The 15694-nt window shown below is 39.2% G+C and overlaps 1 protein-coding gene across 4 annotated transcripts in view; it reads right to left on the bottom strand.

The window, feature by feature from the left end:
* The window catches only part of Cd96 (CD96 molecule), a 72076-nt gene that overhangs the window by 26069 nt on the left and 30313 nt on the right, over positions 1-15694 (bottom strand). For all 4 annotated transcript variants that reach the window (XM_021229914.2, XM_021229915.2, XM_021229917.2 and 1 more), the window contains exons 5-7: positions 15254-15309; positions 6156-6246; positions 3924-4112 (exon numbers count right to left, since the gene is read on the bottom strand). In XM_021229914.2, coding sequence (XP_021085573.1) covers positions 3924-4112; positions 6156-6246; positions 15254-15309 — 336 coding nt within the window. The remainder of the gene's footprint in view (positions 1-3923; positions 4113-6155; positions 6247-15253; positions 15310-15694) is intronic.

Genomic DNA, 15694 nt, shown 5'->3' with positions numbered 1-15694 from the left:
GATGCTTGCAGTTCACGATGTGTGTGCTGGAAATCAAACCCAGGTCCTCGGGAGGACCAGCATATCATAACCACTGAGCCATATCTCTTGCCCTTGAATGTTTTATTTTTTTAATTGCAAGTATAAGGAGGATTGCCTGAATTGAGAAAGAATATAGATTAAATGTGGTTAGTTAATTTTTGATCCTGGAAGATTTTGTGTTTTCTAGATATATAGTATCACTGTTTAGGAGAGTCATTAGATTAACAAAATGATCATAACTGTTCTTGCTCACCCTCTACAATTAGCCTGAAGTCTTCAAATGACATCATAATTGGTGCTTTGTCATGCTCCCTACCTTATGTCTTAGTGTTGATTATCACTTTTCTGTCTCTCATGAACCACTCATTCTATCCAAAAGGCAGGTGTTTCAGTCCAAGGATAGTTCACCCAGGAAGGCTTCTTAGTCTTTGTGCTGTTTCCTGACATTTTCTCATTCTCAGGATTCCTCATATGAACCTCTTTAAAACTGGGACCTTCATGATATGCCTCTTTCCCTTGATGTTAATGCTAGCAAGGGTCTTGTCACTTTTATTCATGGGTCATGCCACTCTAAAGAAAAACCAGCTTTGTTCTTCACTGTATTAGCATATATCAACAAATAGAAATGAAGTAGTATATACAAAATTGGTGGAAGACCAACCTTAAATGTTTACCTGACTGCTCTCAGATAGTAAGTGTCCTTCCTAGAACAGTGTGCTGTGAAAGTGAAGTGTGGGGCTGTGTGGTAAATGCTTACATGGTTTTCTCCGTGGAATGATTTTACAGAGGGTGTAAGCCAGTGCATACTGTCACATCGCACCCATTCCTATGCTTATTAATTATTTTGGGATATAATCATATTAATCTCCTTACATGCTGTCCATAGCAGCCTTTGTGCTGTAGTTCTGTGTTGAGTAATTATGACAAATGTAATATCCATAAAACTTAAAATATTTACTCTCTCACCCGTTACAGATATAAGTGCCAATTCCTGGAATTGAAAGTATTGATTATGTTCTGTCCTAGATTTCTACAGTATAAAGCATCCCTTTTTCACAGATGGGCATTTTGTTTTAGAATATCTGCTGTATTTCATAAACAAATGTCTTTGGAAGCTGGGGGCAGGTGTCAACCTTGCAGTACAGTTTGGAGATTTTACTACAAGATTTACACACTGAGGAGATCACTTCACCCCCATGCCCAGATCCACATAGATTTTAGCACAAAATCTGAGCTCATAAACCATCTGTCAGGCTTCAGATTGGACTGAACTAGAAACACTGCCTTGGTCCAAACAGAATTCAGGGCTGTTAAAAAGACATGGCCACAGCATGACAGGGATAAGTGGTTGCCCAACACTCGGGTATAGAACCCAGTAGAGCTGCCTTACACACATTTTAGGTCACTTTGTCTGCTGCAGTGTTTAAAGGGATGGGCTTCCTGCCCTCAGCACCTTCATCCTTTCTGAAGTCACTCTACTGTTGGCTGGGAAGCCTCTCAGAACCTCAGCAGCAGCCATGAGTCTGGCTCACAAGAACAGCTGGGTCAGTCCTGGCGTTTCCTGTGAACAAGTGTTCATCTAAGAAATGAGCCAAATCCCAGGACATGTGAGATCCTTTCTTCTCGGAATAGAGCTCACAGAGGAGTAGGAAAGGTCTCGCTAGAAATGTAGGACTCAGTTCCAGACTCATTGAATTAGGATCTATATTTTAACAAGGTCTCTAGTGATTTGTGTGCATATTAAATTCTCTATTTATGCTTTCAGTATCCATGGGAGGAGACACAAGTATGAATCGTAGCGTATTGCAGGAAGTCACGAGGTAAGAATTATTTGTCTAGAAACTTCCATTAAGGCTAAATTTCCCTCTTCTCTCAGCTATAGGGATATCCTTTTGGCTTTCTCCATACCCCCAAACAATATGTGAGCACACTTATGCATGTAAGAACACAATGATTTATGTTTGGATGGCACCAGAAAAGGAGCTATAGTTTTGGGAAACAGATTTTTGGAAACTCCAAGATTTATTAGCTTTAATATCTGATTGTAAAGACTAAAAGTTCACTTGGTGATTAAAAGTTACCTATTTTCTCATAGTCTAAACTTATACAAGAAGATGGACTTCCCTGTAAAATTTGAAATACAGTGTGTTTGGGGTATGATTGTAAGTATTCCTTTTACCTTAAAAGTTTTCAATATTTTCTGATCTTGAAACAAAGTGTGGGTTTAATATCAGAATACCTTGGTATCGGGAGCACATGGGAATAATACTGTTTAAGAACTGAAGGATTTAGAGTCTTATAGCTCATGGCTTCAGAGTATGCAAGAGCTGAGCTTTGACAAATCTATGAGACATAATAAACCCCATACTGTTCCAAGACTACAGCCGTCCTCATGTGTCATCTTTTGGGAAAGGGCTGTACTCATTCGTCAGGGGCTTGGCTGAAGTTGAGAAAGGTCGTTTTTGTATAAGTCCATCACAGATTTTGAATGAGTGACTCTGAATTCACAGTGATTCTTTTTCATATTTAAATAGATGCACGCAGGTAGAGCTATGGGGGATGTTGCCTTTGACTCTGCATGGAATGACACCTGCTTCTGAGTAGTCGGAAAGGCTTTGTGCTAAGACATATAAGTCCTTCATCTAAAGACCCAGTGACCAAGCACTGTACCTGGTCTTAGAGGCACTGTCAGGGTGCAATGCAAACTATCCTGTATCAATTAGTATGTTTTTATGAATATGTTATAGACATCCTTTGTGAATCTGGGATAACAGTTAAAGAGGGTAATAGTCCTGCAGAGCTATAACAATGACTCACAAATCTTGTTTTGTCTTAATACTACTAAGTATGCACATTTGATAGTCATCTTTATCACCATTTTAATATAGTCATTTCTGCTGTCACCTCATTTTCTGAGACACTTGTCATATTTTATGTAGTAAATGTCAATTATTTTTATGATTCAGGGTAAATTGGGTTGTTCAAATTTTGTAGTAACTGGAGTGGCTGAATTATCATTTTTTGTAGTTATCAAAGTCTCCATGTAGATACTGTGCTTTAAACCATGGTAGTGAAGTTATTATTGCATGCAAGGTTTACCTATTTCTAAATAGTGGAATTATGCATGCTGGGGGCTGGTTAAATCTTTTCATTTTTCTTTTATTCATTTTGGCATTTGTTTATTTGTGCATGTGTGCCTGAGTGCATATGTCATAACACACACGAGAATTGGAGAAAAATGTCTGGAGCCTTTCTGATTCTTCCAGCATGTGGGGCATGAGGATGGGACTCAGTTGTCAGGTTTGCAGCAAGGGGCTTTACCTGCTGAGTCATTCACCAGTCCTAAATAAGTTTATGACTCATGAATTTTAAGGTAGTTCAAATTTCAGTTAATCATAGGTGCTATTACTAATTTGCTTTGGATGATAAATCAACCAGAATGCTAGTTGATTAAACGTTATTGTTAGGCTGGGTTATGGTGACTAATGACTCTAATTTTAGCACTTGGGAGGCTGAAGCAAGTAGATTGCCAGGAATTAAAGATCAGCTTTTACTAGCTACTGAGTTCCAGGCTAGTGTAGACTACAACCTAAAAAACCTATCTTGGAAACAAATAAACAAACAAAAAGAAAATTTAAAAAGTTATTATCACAATAAAAAATTAGTCTTAGAAAATATTTAAAGAAAATTATCCTTGATTTTTACTTGGAGAAAGTATTTTTAGATTCTACTTATAAATTGTTTAATAGTTTGAGATTTAGCAATTTGGGGTTATGTGGAGAGCTGTCTGGTATTGTACTGGTGTGGGAATAATAAAAATCCTATTTTTTCCTGGTAGTCATGTTCTGAGTCGGTGGGACTCTTGGCTAAGCCTTCTTGACTTTGCTCAACAGGCAACTCACCCAAGGATAGCGTGATGGCTTGTGATGAAGTACTCCACATTTTGTTTCTGGGGCCTGGGGACAGAGCCTTACACTGAATTGTCACGTTGTTTGAATGAGCAGGTCTATTACCATGTGTCCTTGTCAAAACCGACTTCAGTTCCTGAAATCCATTTCTGTCATTTTCCTCATCATTTGTAATGAATATTCCTGCAAGATAGATGAAAACATGATTAGGCTCTGACATTTTCTCTACCAGCCAGACAAGGATGCCAGACACAGCACAATAAAATTTGATTTTACTTTACTTTGACATCAGGGTCTCCCTTTGTTGCCAGACCGGCCTTTAACTGGTGGCTCTTACTCATCCTCCCACCCTATCTGTGCAGAGTCTACAGACTTACATTGCACCACACAACTAATTTATGGTATCATAGGCTCTCCAGTACTTAGCCTTTAGCTTCTGAGAAGCAAGGCCAGGTCCAGCCAAGCTGGCATTAACCTGTGACAATTGTTCCAGTTCCTGGATGGCACTGATCTATAATTGGGCTGTAATATTCATTACATGTTTTGTTTCTGACTATGGGTTCAAGGGCTCAGTAGATTATTCCAACTCATCAGTGCCATTTAGTAATGGTCAACTTGGTGATTTGTACTTGAATTGACTTGAACTCTGGGGATGCTCTTCTGTAGACTCTGGTAATGCAGTAAAAATATACACCAACTGTATCAACAGAATATAAAACACCCCCCCATTCTGCTTTGAAATTTCCTAATTTGAGAAAGTGCATCTGGGTATTGTTCTTGTGGAGTGAATTCAGGGAATGTTGTGTGGATTGGACCTCCTCCTTTCTATAAGTCAAGCAAATGATGTGTATTCTAATTCTGATATCATATCATATCCTTTCCCTGAAATAAGCTGTATATTGATACCCATTTTCAGTTCTGGTCCCATGAGCCTTCTCTAAAATCTTTTAACTGTCATTGTTAGAATAATTTCTAAGTGCATGCATTGTAGCAATATATTACTAAAAAAAATCCATCTGTCCCCACAGGCCAGATCATTCTGAACTCTCACAGTTCTGACATTAAAGGTTCTTTGTTCTTTTGAGACTGGGTCTGGAGTATCTCTGTCTGGCCTCAAACTCATTATGTAGACAAATATGACCTTGAACTCTTGATCCCCTTCCTCTGCCTCCCAAGTACAAGGATTGCAGGCCTGTGTCAACATGCCTGGCTCTCATGAAAGGTTCTTCTTGATAATTCCGAAGTTATTATTTAGCGAAGTATTAGCTAAATGCAGTTGAATGCTGGTGGAATTCTAATTACACTGTCCTGCCTCTTGTGTGAGAATGCAATGGGCATGTCCTATCTGGATGCTTTACTTAACAGTGTTTACTTAACAGGGAAATATACTTATCATAACCTTTAACATACACTTTCAGAATTGTGTTGTGCTGTGGTTGGAGTGAACTGCTTTTAAAGTGAACTCATTAACCAGTAAATGATCATCAAGGGATCTATAAAATCACCTACCAGCAGCTGTTAATTTTAGAAATTAAAAGAGATAGTTGAGCAAGAGCTTTGTGACTCAGCTATTGTTCCATGTGTTGCAACAGCCAGGGGAAGGTCTGCTGTCCTGGCACAGATGCCCGAGCTTACTCTGGCAGTGCTGCCATGGTTACCACCTATGAGATATACTACTTTGTACTGAAATGGCCTCAGTGTGTATTCCTGCCCGAGGAACTTAATCCTCCCAGGAAACTTGTTCCTTGTGAAAGAATCCTATATATCCACCCCTATTGTCACACCCCAAGTCTGCCCCAGATATATTTACAAGACAAAGTGGAAATTATTATCAATGGATTTAAAGCAGTGGTGCCAAAAAATTGAATGTAATATATTAAAATAATAAGGCATCACAAATAGCAATGCTACAAAATCAGAGATCTTATTATTAACTACATGTTTATTTGACTGCTTTTCTCTTCATACGGGATATTTGCTTTTATGAACAACAATTAAATTGTATGTACTGTCTGAAAAAATCAAGTGTACCACTTTCATTCTGGGAAGTGTTGCCTTCTACCCCATTGGAGGAATCAGATGAAGTATCAGAAAGTGACACCTGGTAGGTCAGATGATGGTCTTCTTAGAGCAAGAATTACTTCGCAATGCTAAGGTCAACTTGGGCACCAAGGCTTTCTAATGCTTGGCATTGCCAAGCCCATTCCCATAGCTTTGTTTCCTCACCTTCTTCGTCACCTTGAAGAAACTTTCCATCTATTAACCAAGTGATATTTGCTCTGGGGAAGACATTCTTCAGTAGGCAGGTAAATGCTCTCTACAACAGATAGAAAGGCAATTTGCAAATTGGAAGAAATTCTTGCTCCCTGTGTTTCCACTAATATGAGACAACTTAGCAAGAAATGATTTTCCTTACCTTTAATTGTGTACAGGCCACACAGGGGTTATTGCCTTTAGGGACCTTGGCAAATTTGTGGCTAGAACCCTAGAACAGTTTAGGAGTGTTAAGACTATACTAATGTTGCATGAGATTTATGGATTCTGAGAAATAGAACTTTTACTAAGCTAGAAATCAAAGAGTAGAAGGAAGAAGTCACAGAGTCAGGGAAGAATGTGGGTAGAATAAAAGTGAAATGGGATTGAGATATTATGTTTTATTTCCCAAATAGTTTGAAACACTATCTCTAGTCATGGTCATAGAAATGACTTTAAGTACATATATCATTTTGGGGGTTTTACATTTTTCATAATCCTCTTTGTTTTTCATCTTGATTATTGTATGCTTCCTTTTGTAGGTGACAAATAGGAAAAAATCAAGGTCTTATGGAAGAAATTAGAAGCAATTAACAGGACTTCAGCCCAACAGATTTCTTGGCAAAACATTTTTGTTTGAATGGGAGGATGGGTAGCATAATGGTTTGAATGAGAATGGCCTTCACAGGCTCATATATTTGAATGTTTGGTTTTCAGTTGGTGGACTATTTAGGAAGGATTAGGAGGTGTGGCCTTGTGGGAGGAGGTGTGTTGGTACAGGTGGGCTTTAAGTTTTCAAAAGCCCACGCCAGGCCTAGTCTTGCTCTCTGTGCTGCATGTGGATAAGATTTAAGCTCTCAGCCACTGCTCCAGTGTCATGCCTGGCTGCATCCTACCATGATTGTCATGGACTCATGCTCTGAACTGTAAACAAGCCCCCAATTAAATTAGGTATTTTGTGTTTTCTTGTCCATGGTGTGTCTTCACAGCAATAGAACAGTAATGAAGATAGATAACAACTATATAAAAGCAGAGAAATATATTCAGGATCAATTAGATCTTATTTTCAATACATTTCAATTCTTTGGAAAATGTAGATTTTACTCCATAGCATGTAAACATAACCAGTGACATTTATTAGTTCTCATTATCATATCTGATGCTCTATAAAATTATAATTCAACTTCTAACTCTCTATTTTCTTACTACCAGTGTGTGAATTCTGCATAATGCCTGGTCCTTGTTTTTGGTACCTAAATGTTTCCCACAATTGTTGAATATAACAGTAATTAACTGGTAAAGAACAGTGAGCTGAATGTAATGCTTGTGTATCAATCTGCAACTATCACTTTCAAATAACCCAAACTTCTAAAGCTGTGACTCCAAACTCAAGGGTACTAGAAACATTTTTATTTATGGTAAAATCCTCCTTATGTGCAGTTTCCTGTCCCCCAGTGCATTGCAGTTAATGAGAAAAAAAAACCTTCCAAAGGTTTCACTATTGTATCTAGGATAGCAGGTGGCAAATACTGTAGCTCTCAGTGTTTGTACTCTTTTAACATTTGTTTCATTTTTAGACAATATGGATACATACATCTGACAGGATGTAGGAAATTATGGGGATTTTCTTAACTTAAATCATCCCATCTAACTTTTGCTCCTCGGCTTTTACTCTATTCTATATACCTTTCTTTGTTGCTCTGTGGCAGGTTGCGTGGCTGTGTAGCTGGACCCCGGTGTTCTCCTCCTCTTCTTTTCTCACTCCTTCCTATTTTTCTCATTCTTCTTCTATTTATTCTCTCCACCTGGTAGCCCCTTCCTATTTCTTTGTCCTCACTAGCTATTGGCAGTTCAACTATTTATTAGACCAATCAGATGTTTTACCCAGGCAAAGTAACACAGATTTACAAAGCTAAACAAATGCAGCATAAAAGAATGCAACACATCTTTGCATCATCAAACAAGTATTGCACAGCATAAATAAATGTAACACATCTTAAACTAATATTCCACATCAGGAAAGGGTTTAAATCGTCTTACAGCTTTCTGTTCAAATAGCAAAGCCAGGGCAGGAACATTAAGAAAGGAGTTTAAGGCGGGAACCTGAAGGCAGAAACTACCTTCAGACTCTGTCTTCCAGTATTTGGTTCAAGAATATGGGTCTTATTTTAAAATACCTCTGATCTCTAAGGCTGAAATGCCAGAGGGCATAATAGTTCAATCTTAGGTCAAATGCTTCAGGAATATCAAGCACATATGTTATTGCTGAGGTAGTTGTGTTGCCTTCATTTAGGACCTGGCTTAAATGAGCAAGAAGAGAATGTTAAATCCGAAAGAAAAATGAAGACAATATGTATAGTAGTGTAAATGCACACAAAGATGGTTTTCATGGGCAGGAAAGGTATGGGCCTGGATTGTACTGGAGGTGTCTGTTGAAAAGTGTCGAGGAATCCAAACCTGGATAGCTAAGATGTGCTCTTTTGCCAAGAGGAACAAATATAAGTTGGAGATATTGTCCTGGAATCTGGGAGATGTTGGTAGATGAGAGCAAGCTGAGGTTGACAAGAAAAAAGAATACAGGTCTCACTGTATATATGACTGTGTATGTACATAAGGATACATATGCCTGCTCATTTTGGTTCTTTTGTTTTGCTTTGGTTTTTGTAGCTGGGCTTACAGTTCAAATGAACTCAGCCCCACCTCCTCCATGTTGCATTTAACCATCTCTTTGTGATTCATTACTAGACTACACCTCCACAGGGCTCTTATCAACCATTCAAGAAGTATTTGTCTGCAATAGCACAGAATAGCACTGGGCTGGAATTTCCCCAATTCTCTCCTCACCTTGAAGACTGATGATGTAAGATGTTCAAGTTATACAAGAGCATGATGGGCTCATGACTATATGCAAAACTCATAGATTGCAAACAATCTCCAGGTTCTGCAATATGTGCTAGTTAGATGTCTGGGACTCATCAGTTATTTAAAAGGATTTTCAGCAATTAAGGTATTTAAAAAATGGTATGAAACACACCAAGTTAAGAAGGTCTTTCAGGATGCAGCCCATCACCATCTTTTTGGCTTTAAATCTTTTTCCTTGCTCCATTAATACCATCTTTTGTGAGAGGTGAGTTGACAGGCTAAGTAACAATTCTTCATGTAGAAGAAATACTGAATTATCCCTGGTTACCATACCCGTACTGGGACAACAGCTTTCTTGATGGATTTTTTATTTTGGGGGGATAAATTTGAACACATCAAGGTCTTAATCTATAAACAAAGAAAGGTACTGGTCACTGACCCGTCTCTGCCCCGCTATGTGTTTCTGCATCTAACTTTTCCTTTTTGTGTCACTGTCCCTTCCAGTTACTGCAGATCCCAGGAGACAGTGCTGATTGAAAGGTATCTTTCTGAGAAGGGATTGAGCATCAGTGAGCCTCGAAGGATGAGGGTGATTCTAAAGATGATAGGATGCACTCTGTAAGCAGAGTCAACATCTCATGGGAACCTAATTATTCCTTTCATTTAACAACAGGGATGGGACATTTCCAGACCCCTTTGCAAGACCCAGAGCTGAGTAAGTCATCAACTGCATCACACTGTGACCCAAATTGCTGCATTGTTCATGCCCTCACTTTCTGCCTCAGTTCTCTCTGTGATTAAACAGAGAGCTCGCATCAGTACTCTGAAGATACACTCTGGGTTCTTCCCATTGTGGCTCTGTTGATTATATCATTTATCTGTCACCAGTACCCCTCTTTATTTAATTGGTATATTGGGATAGGTACTCCCAGTCTGTTGGGAGTCCCCGGGTCTGTGCTTTTGTACCCTAAAACTACCATAAAAGAAAAGGAATTAAAAAATGTTTCCCAAGTTTTCAAAAACAGCTCTTAATCACATTTGACAAGCTTTCTCTACTCACACCACCTGGGTTGGAAATGTAACTTTTGGCCTCTACATAATTCGCAATCTAACATTTCTCCTATTTTATGGTGTAAACTTTTCTCCCTGTGGACATTGTCTTTAAAACTGTTCCTGTCTCCTCTTGGTAAGTTTTGCCTCCCAAATTTGAATACAAATGTGAGTATATATTTTCCATAAGTGGCAATTATCTTTCGGAGAATACAAGCCAAGAGTACTTCAGCTTTCCCAACTCTAGTTACATAATGTAATAAAAGCATTCCAAAACCCATATCTTAATTTGGCATCATTCTTTGAATTTCCAGTTTTCTTTCACTTAATATCCTCCTTTCTGTGAGGTCTTTGGCTTTTCTGTTGACCACATACATAGCAGCCATAGATTTAAGCTAAATATAAAACTTCATTATCTGACAATGGGTAAGGCACTTGAAATCGCAGGGCTCTTTGCATTTGGGGTAAAATGTATTTCATTCTCCCCACTTTGCCTTACATTGTTCTTTATTTGAGAGGGTAGATACCCATGCAGGAGGAAAATCAACAGTTGAGGTTCCTCCCTCTTCCAGGAGGTCCTTGAGTGCTGGTGTGTTTTTTTTTAGAATACCCTAACTCAAATGCAAAACTAGTGCCTACCTCCTAAACCACCAGAGAATGTGTCTACCTGACCAGATCACCTTCAGAGGGTCAGAGAATGCAGTAGGACAGTAGTGTTTGCAAACATGCTGGTGGTGATCTGAGGTGATACAAAAGTTATTCTGTGTGATCCAAGGACAGAAGGACTAAGAGCCTTCTGTCTGAGCTGTCTGGACTTTTGCAAGAATCTCTTTATCTTCTGGCTGGAAGGCTTTGTGTTATTATTACATTAAAGCTATTTCATATATGTAACCTTTCTACATCTTGTGAGATTTTTGACAACCTAACCAAATGAGTTAATATATGATTAGGACAGAGAAAATAAAATACTTCTCAGCTCACTGGGTTTAAAAATTAAGAATAAGAAACTGTGGGTTTGCAGTATGGGTCAAATGTTAAAAACAGCAGCTGGAGAAACCTGATGATCTGAGTGCCATGCCTAGAACTTACCGTGCAAGGGGAATGTCAAGCCCTGAAATTGTCCTCTGATCTCCACGTGTACACCATGGTACATTTGTGCCTGCACCGACACATACATCACACATACACTATAACACAGTAATTAAAATAAAGACATTAAAGAATAAAAATACTATAATTGGCTCACACATACTTAAAAATGTAATATAACTCCACGTTAAGGTATAAGGGAAAAAGAGTGGGTAAATGTGAGTCAGGTGAAACTCAGAGAGATAAAGAAGAGAGGCAGTATAAGGGGAAATGTAGACGAGAGAGAAAATTAAACAGAAAGAAGTGTACAGAGGGAAGAACATTGGTGCTCTAAGAAAGTTCCATGATGGATAAAGAAAAGAGATCGTGATTGCCAGGGTAACCAAAGGAAAGATGACATGTCTGTAGATCCTAAAAGCACAATTTTTAATGCTTTGACTTCATTTCATAACCAGACACTCATTTGTGAAGTAGGTTTTAGATTTTCGTTGCACCTCTAAAATATGAGCTGCTTGGACATCCATTGTTCTCTGATATTTTATTGAAAGGCACATCTTTAAATGTTCAGAGATGCTCTGAGAAAAAACAAAAGACTCTAATAGCCCACATGGGTTGCTAAGGCTATGTCTGAAATATTAACTGAGGGAAAGAATAAAATCAAACTGGATGCAGTCATGGACTCTGTGCTGGGTCTGCCTGTTGTTGAGATGGATTCTCCAGCACTTTCTTCTTTCCCCCTGTTAATGAGTTGGTTAATCCTCCTTGTCTACTCAGAAGGATTCCAAATCTCATAGGAAGCACACCTTGGCTGATCTCAAAGGGGATTTCTAAGAGATTTAACTGAAGAGGGAGACGTCCTGAATGTGGATAACACCATCTGGACTAAGGTCCAGAATGAGTGAAAAGAGAAAAAGGAACCGTGCTCATATCTGCAATCCCTGCACTCTGGAGGTAGAGGCAGGAGGATGGCAAGCTTAAGGTCATCTGTGACTACATAGTGGGGTTGAGGCTAGCTTGACTTATTTGAGACCCAAGAGAGACAGGGAGAGGGACAAACTGAGCCCCAACATTCATCTTTCTCACTGAGGACACAGTGTGGCCAGCCACATGACACTCCTGCAGTCATGGTTTTCTGTGACAATGACTGCATGCCCCTCTTAAATGGGGATATAGTCCTCTTTTAAGCTGCTTCTGTCAGATATTTTGTTAGTCACCAGAAAGTGGCTAATACCAGCAGAGCAGAGTACAGACAAGAGGGGAAGACAGTGGCTCCTAGTCTTAATGATGAGCAGGCGTTCTAGCATCAACCTTCCTGAAAGCAATGGAGACCTTGACTTCCAAGGTCTCACATGGCTCACTCTTACTGACTCGTCAGGCAGTGAAGATAATGAGGTCTGCCTTCTCAGTAAGCAATCAGTGGAACACACAGAAGTCTAAACACCAGACTTGCAGAAACTCGGGCTACACGGCAGCTCTATGATACTCATTTGTTTTCTCTTAAAAAAGAAATAAAAGAAACTTTCCTTCCTATATTGTTTCTCCACATGGTTAAGCTCCACTTTCAGGGTTGTGTTTGTCTGTCGGGGCTGACACCTAAGGTGTTCAACAGTGCAGGTGATGATGCCTACAGGGAGTCATAAGCCCAGACACTTGGAGCCAGAGCCATTTATTTGTGTCACAAAAAGAGGTTGTCACACCTGGTCTCTCAAAAACAAACAAATGAATAAAAAACATGCAAGAGACTGAACAAAGTTGAGGAATGCATAAAGGTTTGCAAAACTCAAACTAAATAAACACACGTAATTGAAATCTGTAAAACACCACCATAGTTCTGATAAATTCAGACCCTAACTGCTACATTCATTTTATATTTTGGGTTATGGTATGTTTCTGTTTATTAATGTAGATTTTCTTCCTCTCTAGACATCATAACCTTAAACCTTGTTTGTTTCCTGTGTTTTGTGTTTGGTCATTTGCTTTAGACAGTATTTTTCTATACTCTATTAAAATAATAAAAGAATGGAATGACAAGGAGAGGGCCCAGGGAGGCCACCAGGTTAAAGCTAAAAGCACAAACATAAGGAGAGTTTCTAACCCGGTCTTGGAGCAGAGGCTTTAGGAGGTGTGATGTGATGGCAGGGATAATATAGTTATTAGCCTAAAGTTTCAGAGATTAGCACTCTGTGGTTAACTACTAGATGTGGGTATTGAACTCATAACAGTTAGATTGTACCTCCATGTGCCTACTGTTTGACCAAGGAGGCCTTTCTTCTCATTGCCCCAGCTTCCCTGGTTCTATGTTACATGCACTTCAGACAGTTATTCAGCCAAATGTTCAGGACTTCCTGGCTTTAATTTCTCACTTATAAAATAACAAATGCTCTATTTGGGAGGCTGGTTGAAAGCAAAATAAAATAAAAGGATGTTAAGATGCTTAGAAGAGCAGTCCTAAGAATATTAGAGTGAAGGACTGATAATGTTGGGCAAGATTTTCAAGAACCTCCAGGACATCCATGGTTACGTGGGAGTGGAGATAGATGAATATTCACTGATTTCTCATGGAATAATGCATGTTCCTTTGTTTCCCTAGTCAGCATTGAGGCATGCACGGGTACTGAAGAAGACATTTTGTGGCTTATAGAATTCAAAGGCAAGTACTCCTCTCTTTTTCATTTTCAACTGGGATTCTTGGATCTGATGTTATTGTTTTATATCTGCACTGAGGTCATCTTCTTTAGAAACACTGGCACCAAGAATCTGCAAAGGGTCCTAAGAAGATGGTAGGTCTACCATTGTTGAATTATTAGTTTTGTTTAAATCACTAAAATGAATGAAGTGCACCAATAAACTTGGGGCTTAGTTGGAACAGAAGATAAATGACTACATCTGTCTTTATTGTATTAAAAATTATAATACCAATGAATATACACATATACTTGGATAATAGATGTCTAGGGTCATCCAGAATCACCCCACAGACTTTGAGCCATAATTTATGTGCAGTTATGGAATGACATAACTAATATCCAGCAGGATCAAAATATTCATGGGGTGAGAAGCAGCTAAATATAATTTCTCCATACCACAAACAGTAAACACATGAGAATATTTATTTTATGTGGAGTTTTGAAAAGCTTAGGTGAAGTCATAGGCCACAAGACAGCAAATTAAAACTGATAATCGTGTTTCAGGGTGTGGCCACACACATCTCTAATCCCATTAAGGGGCAGAGGCAGTTGAAGGCCAGTTTGGTTTACAAAGTGCGTTCCACAGCAGCAAGGGCTACACAGAGAAAATGTGTATTGAAAAACCAAACAAAGCTAAACAAAAAACAGGAATAGCAAGGATATCAGCCACAATATTTATTGACTGTTTGAACCACAGCACATAGTCTTTTGAGAAGTACTCATACGTTGACTTCAATATTAAAACCACAACAAGCAGATATTATTATTGGATATGGCATATAAATGGAGAACTAGCTATAGAGACATAAAGTAATTTGTTCTAGGCCACAGCCAGCTAGGAAGTGTGTCCTGGAGGCTGAGAACTGTTCTGAAGGGAGTGAACTCAGAGCATCCTGTTCTACTTTCCCTTTTCTCCTGACCTTCCTCTTGTTGCCAGGGAAACAGCTGGGTTTGGTCGGAGGGCAGGAGGGTACCATGCCTCTTCTCAAAGCAATGGGAAAGCCAGCTCCAAGGACAACAAATTAAACATCAGCTGAGCAGAAATCTTTCTTCTACCAGGATTCACACTGCTTTCTGTCCTACTTTCCCTAAGTTTTTTTTTTTTTATCACAGACATCTAAACAATTGAAATACCCCCACACCCAAAGAAAGTAAGGCCTAAGGGTGCAGCTCACACCTTCGGAGAGCAGTAAGTCAAAGCAAGGCTTTCTATTCCGTTTCCAGAACCACCCCAGCTCCCAGCTTGCCTTCCTTCACAGCAGCAGTTAACTGGCTAAGGACCAAGGAATAAGGCCTTTTGAAGGAATGTTCCCGGCAATTATGCAGCCTGACACAGCTCGGCCTGTAACATAATAGGTGTTTAAAGCACTTGGGGTGACTCACCTGTCCTAAGCCATCCATGGTGCTGTTTTCCACAATCAGGAGGATTTCTGGCTTAGCTTAAAGATTAAATAAAACACAGTTAGTGGCATTGGAATCTATACTACTTGTGTGTGTGTGTGTGTGTGTGTGTGTGTGTGTGTGTGTGTGTGTGTGTGGTGTTGACATTTAGGTGTGTGTTTGTGGCTTATGAGATTCATTATTCATTTGCAGCTATTTAATAAGCACTCATGGATTGCTCAGCAGTGTGCTAGATGGATAAGAAACAAAGAGAGCATCAAATGTGTTGTCTTCAGACAACTTGCATTTTCACAGTCAAAACAGATAAATTAGAAGTTACAATGCACTAATACCAGTATTGAGGGCATGTAGGATTCAAAGAAGGAGAATTTCTGAGCCAGTCTTGGAGCAGAGGCTTCGGGAGGTGTGATGTGATGCCAGGAC

This window comes from Mesocricetus auratus, unplaced genomic scaffold (assembly GCF_017639785.1).
Source record: "Mesocricetus auratus isolate SY011 unplaced genomic scaffold, BCM_Maur_2.0 Super-Scaffold_100008, whole genome shotgun sequence".
Taxonomy (NCBI): Eukaryota; Metazoa; Chordata; class Mammalia; order Rodentia; family Cricetidae; genus Mesocricetus; species Mesocricetus auratus.
The sequence above is the reverse complement of the archived record's forward strand: the minus strand, read 5'-3'. Positions and strand labels throughout refer to the sequence as shown.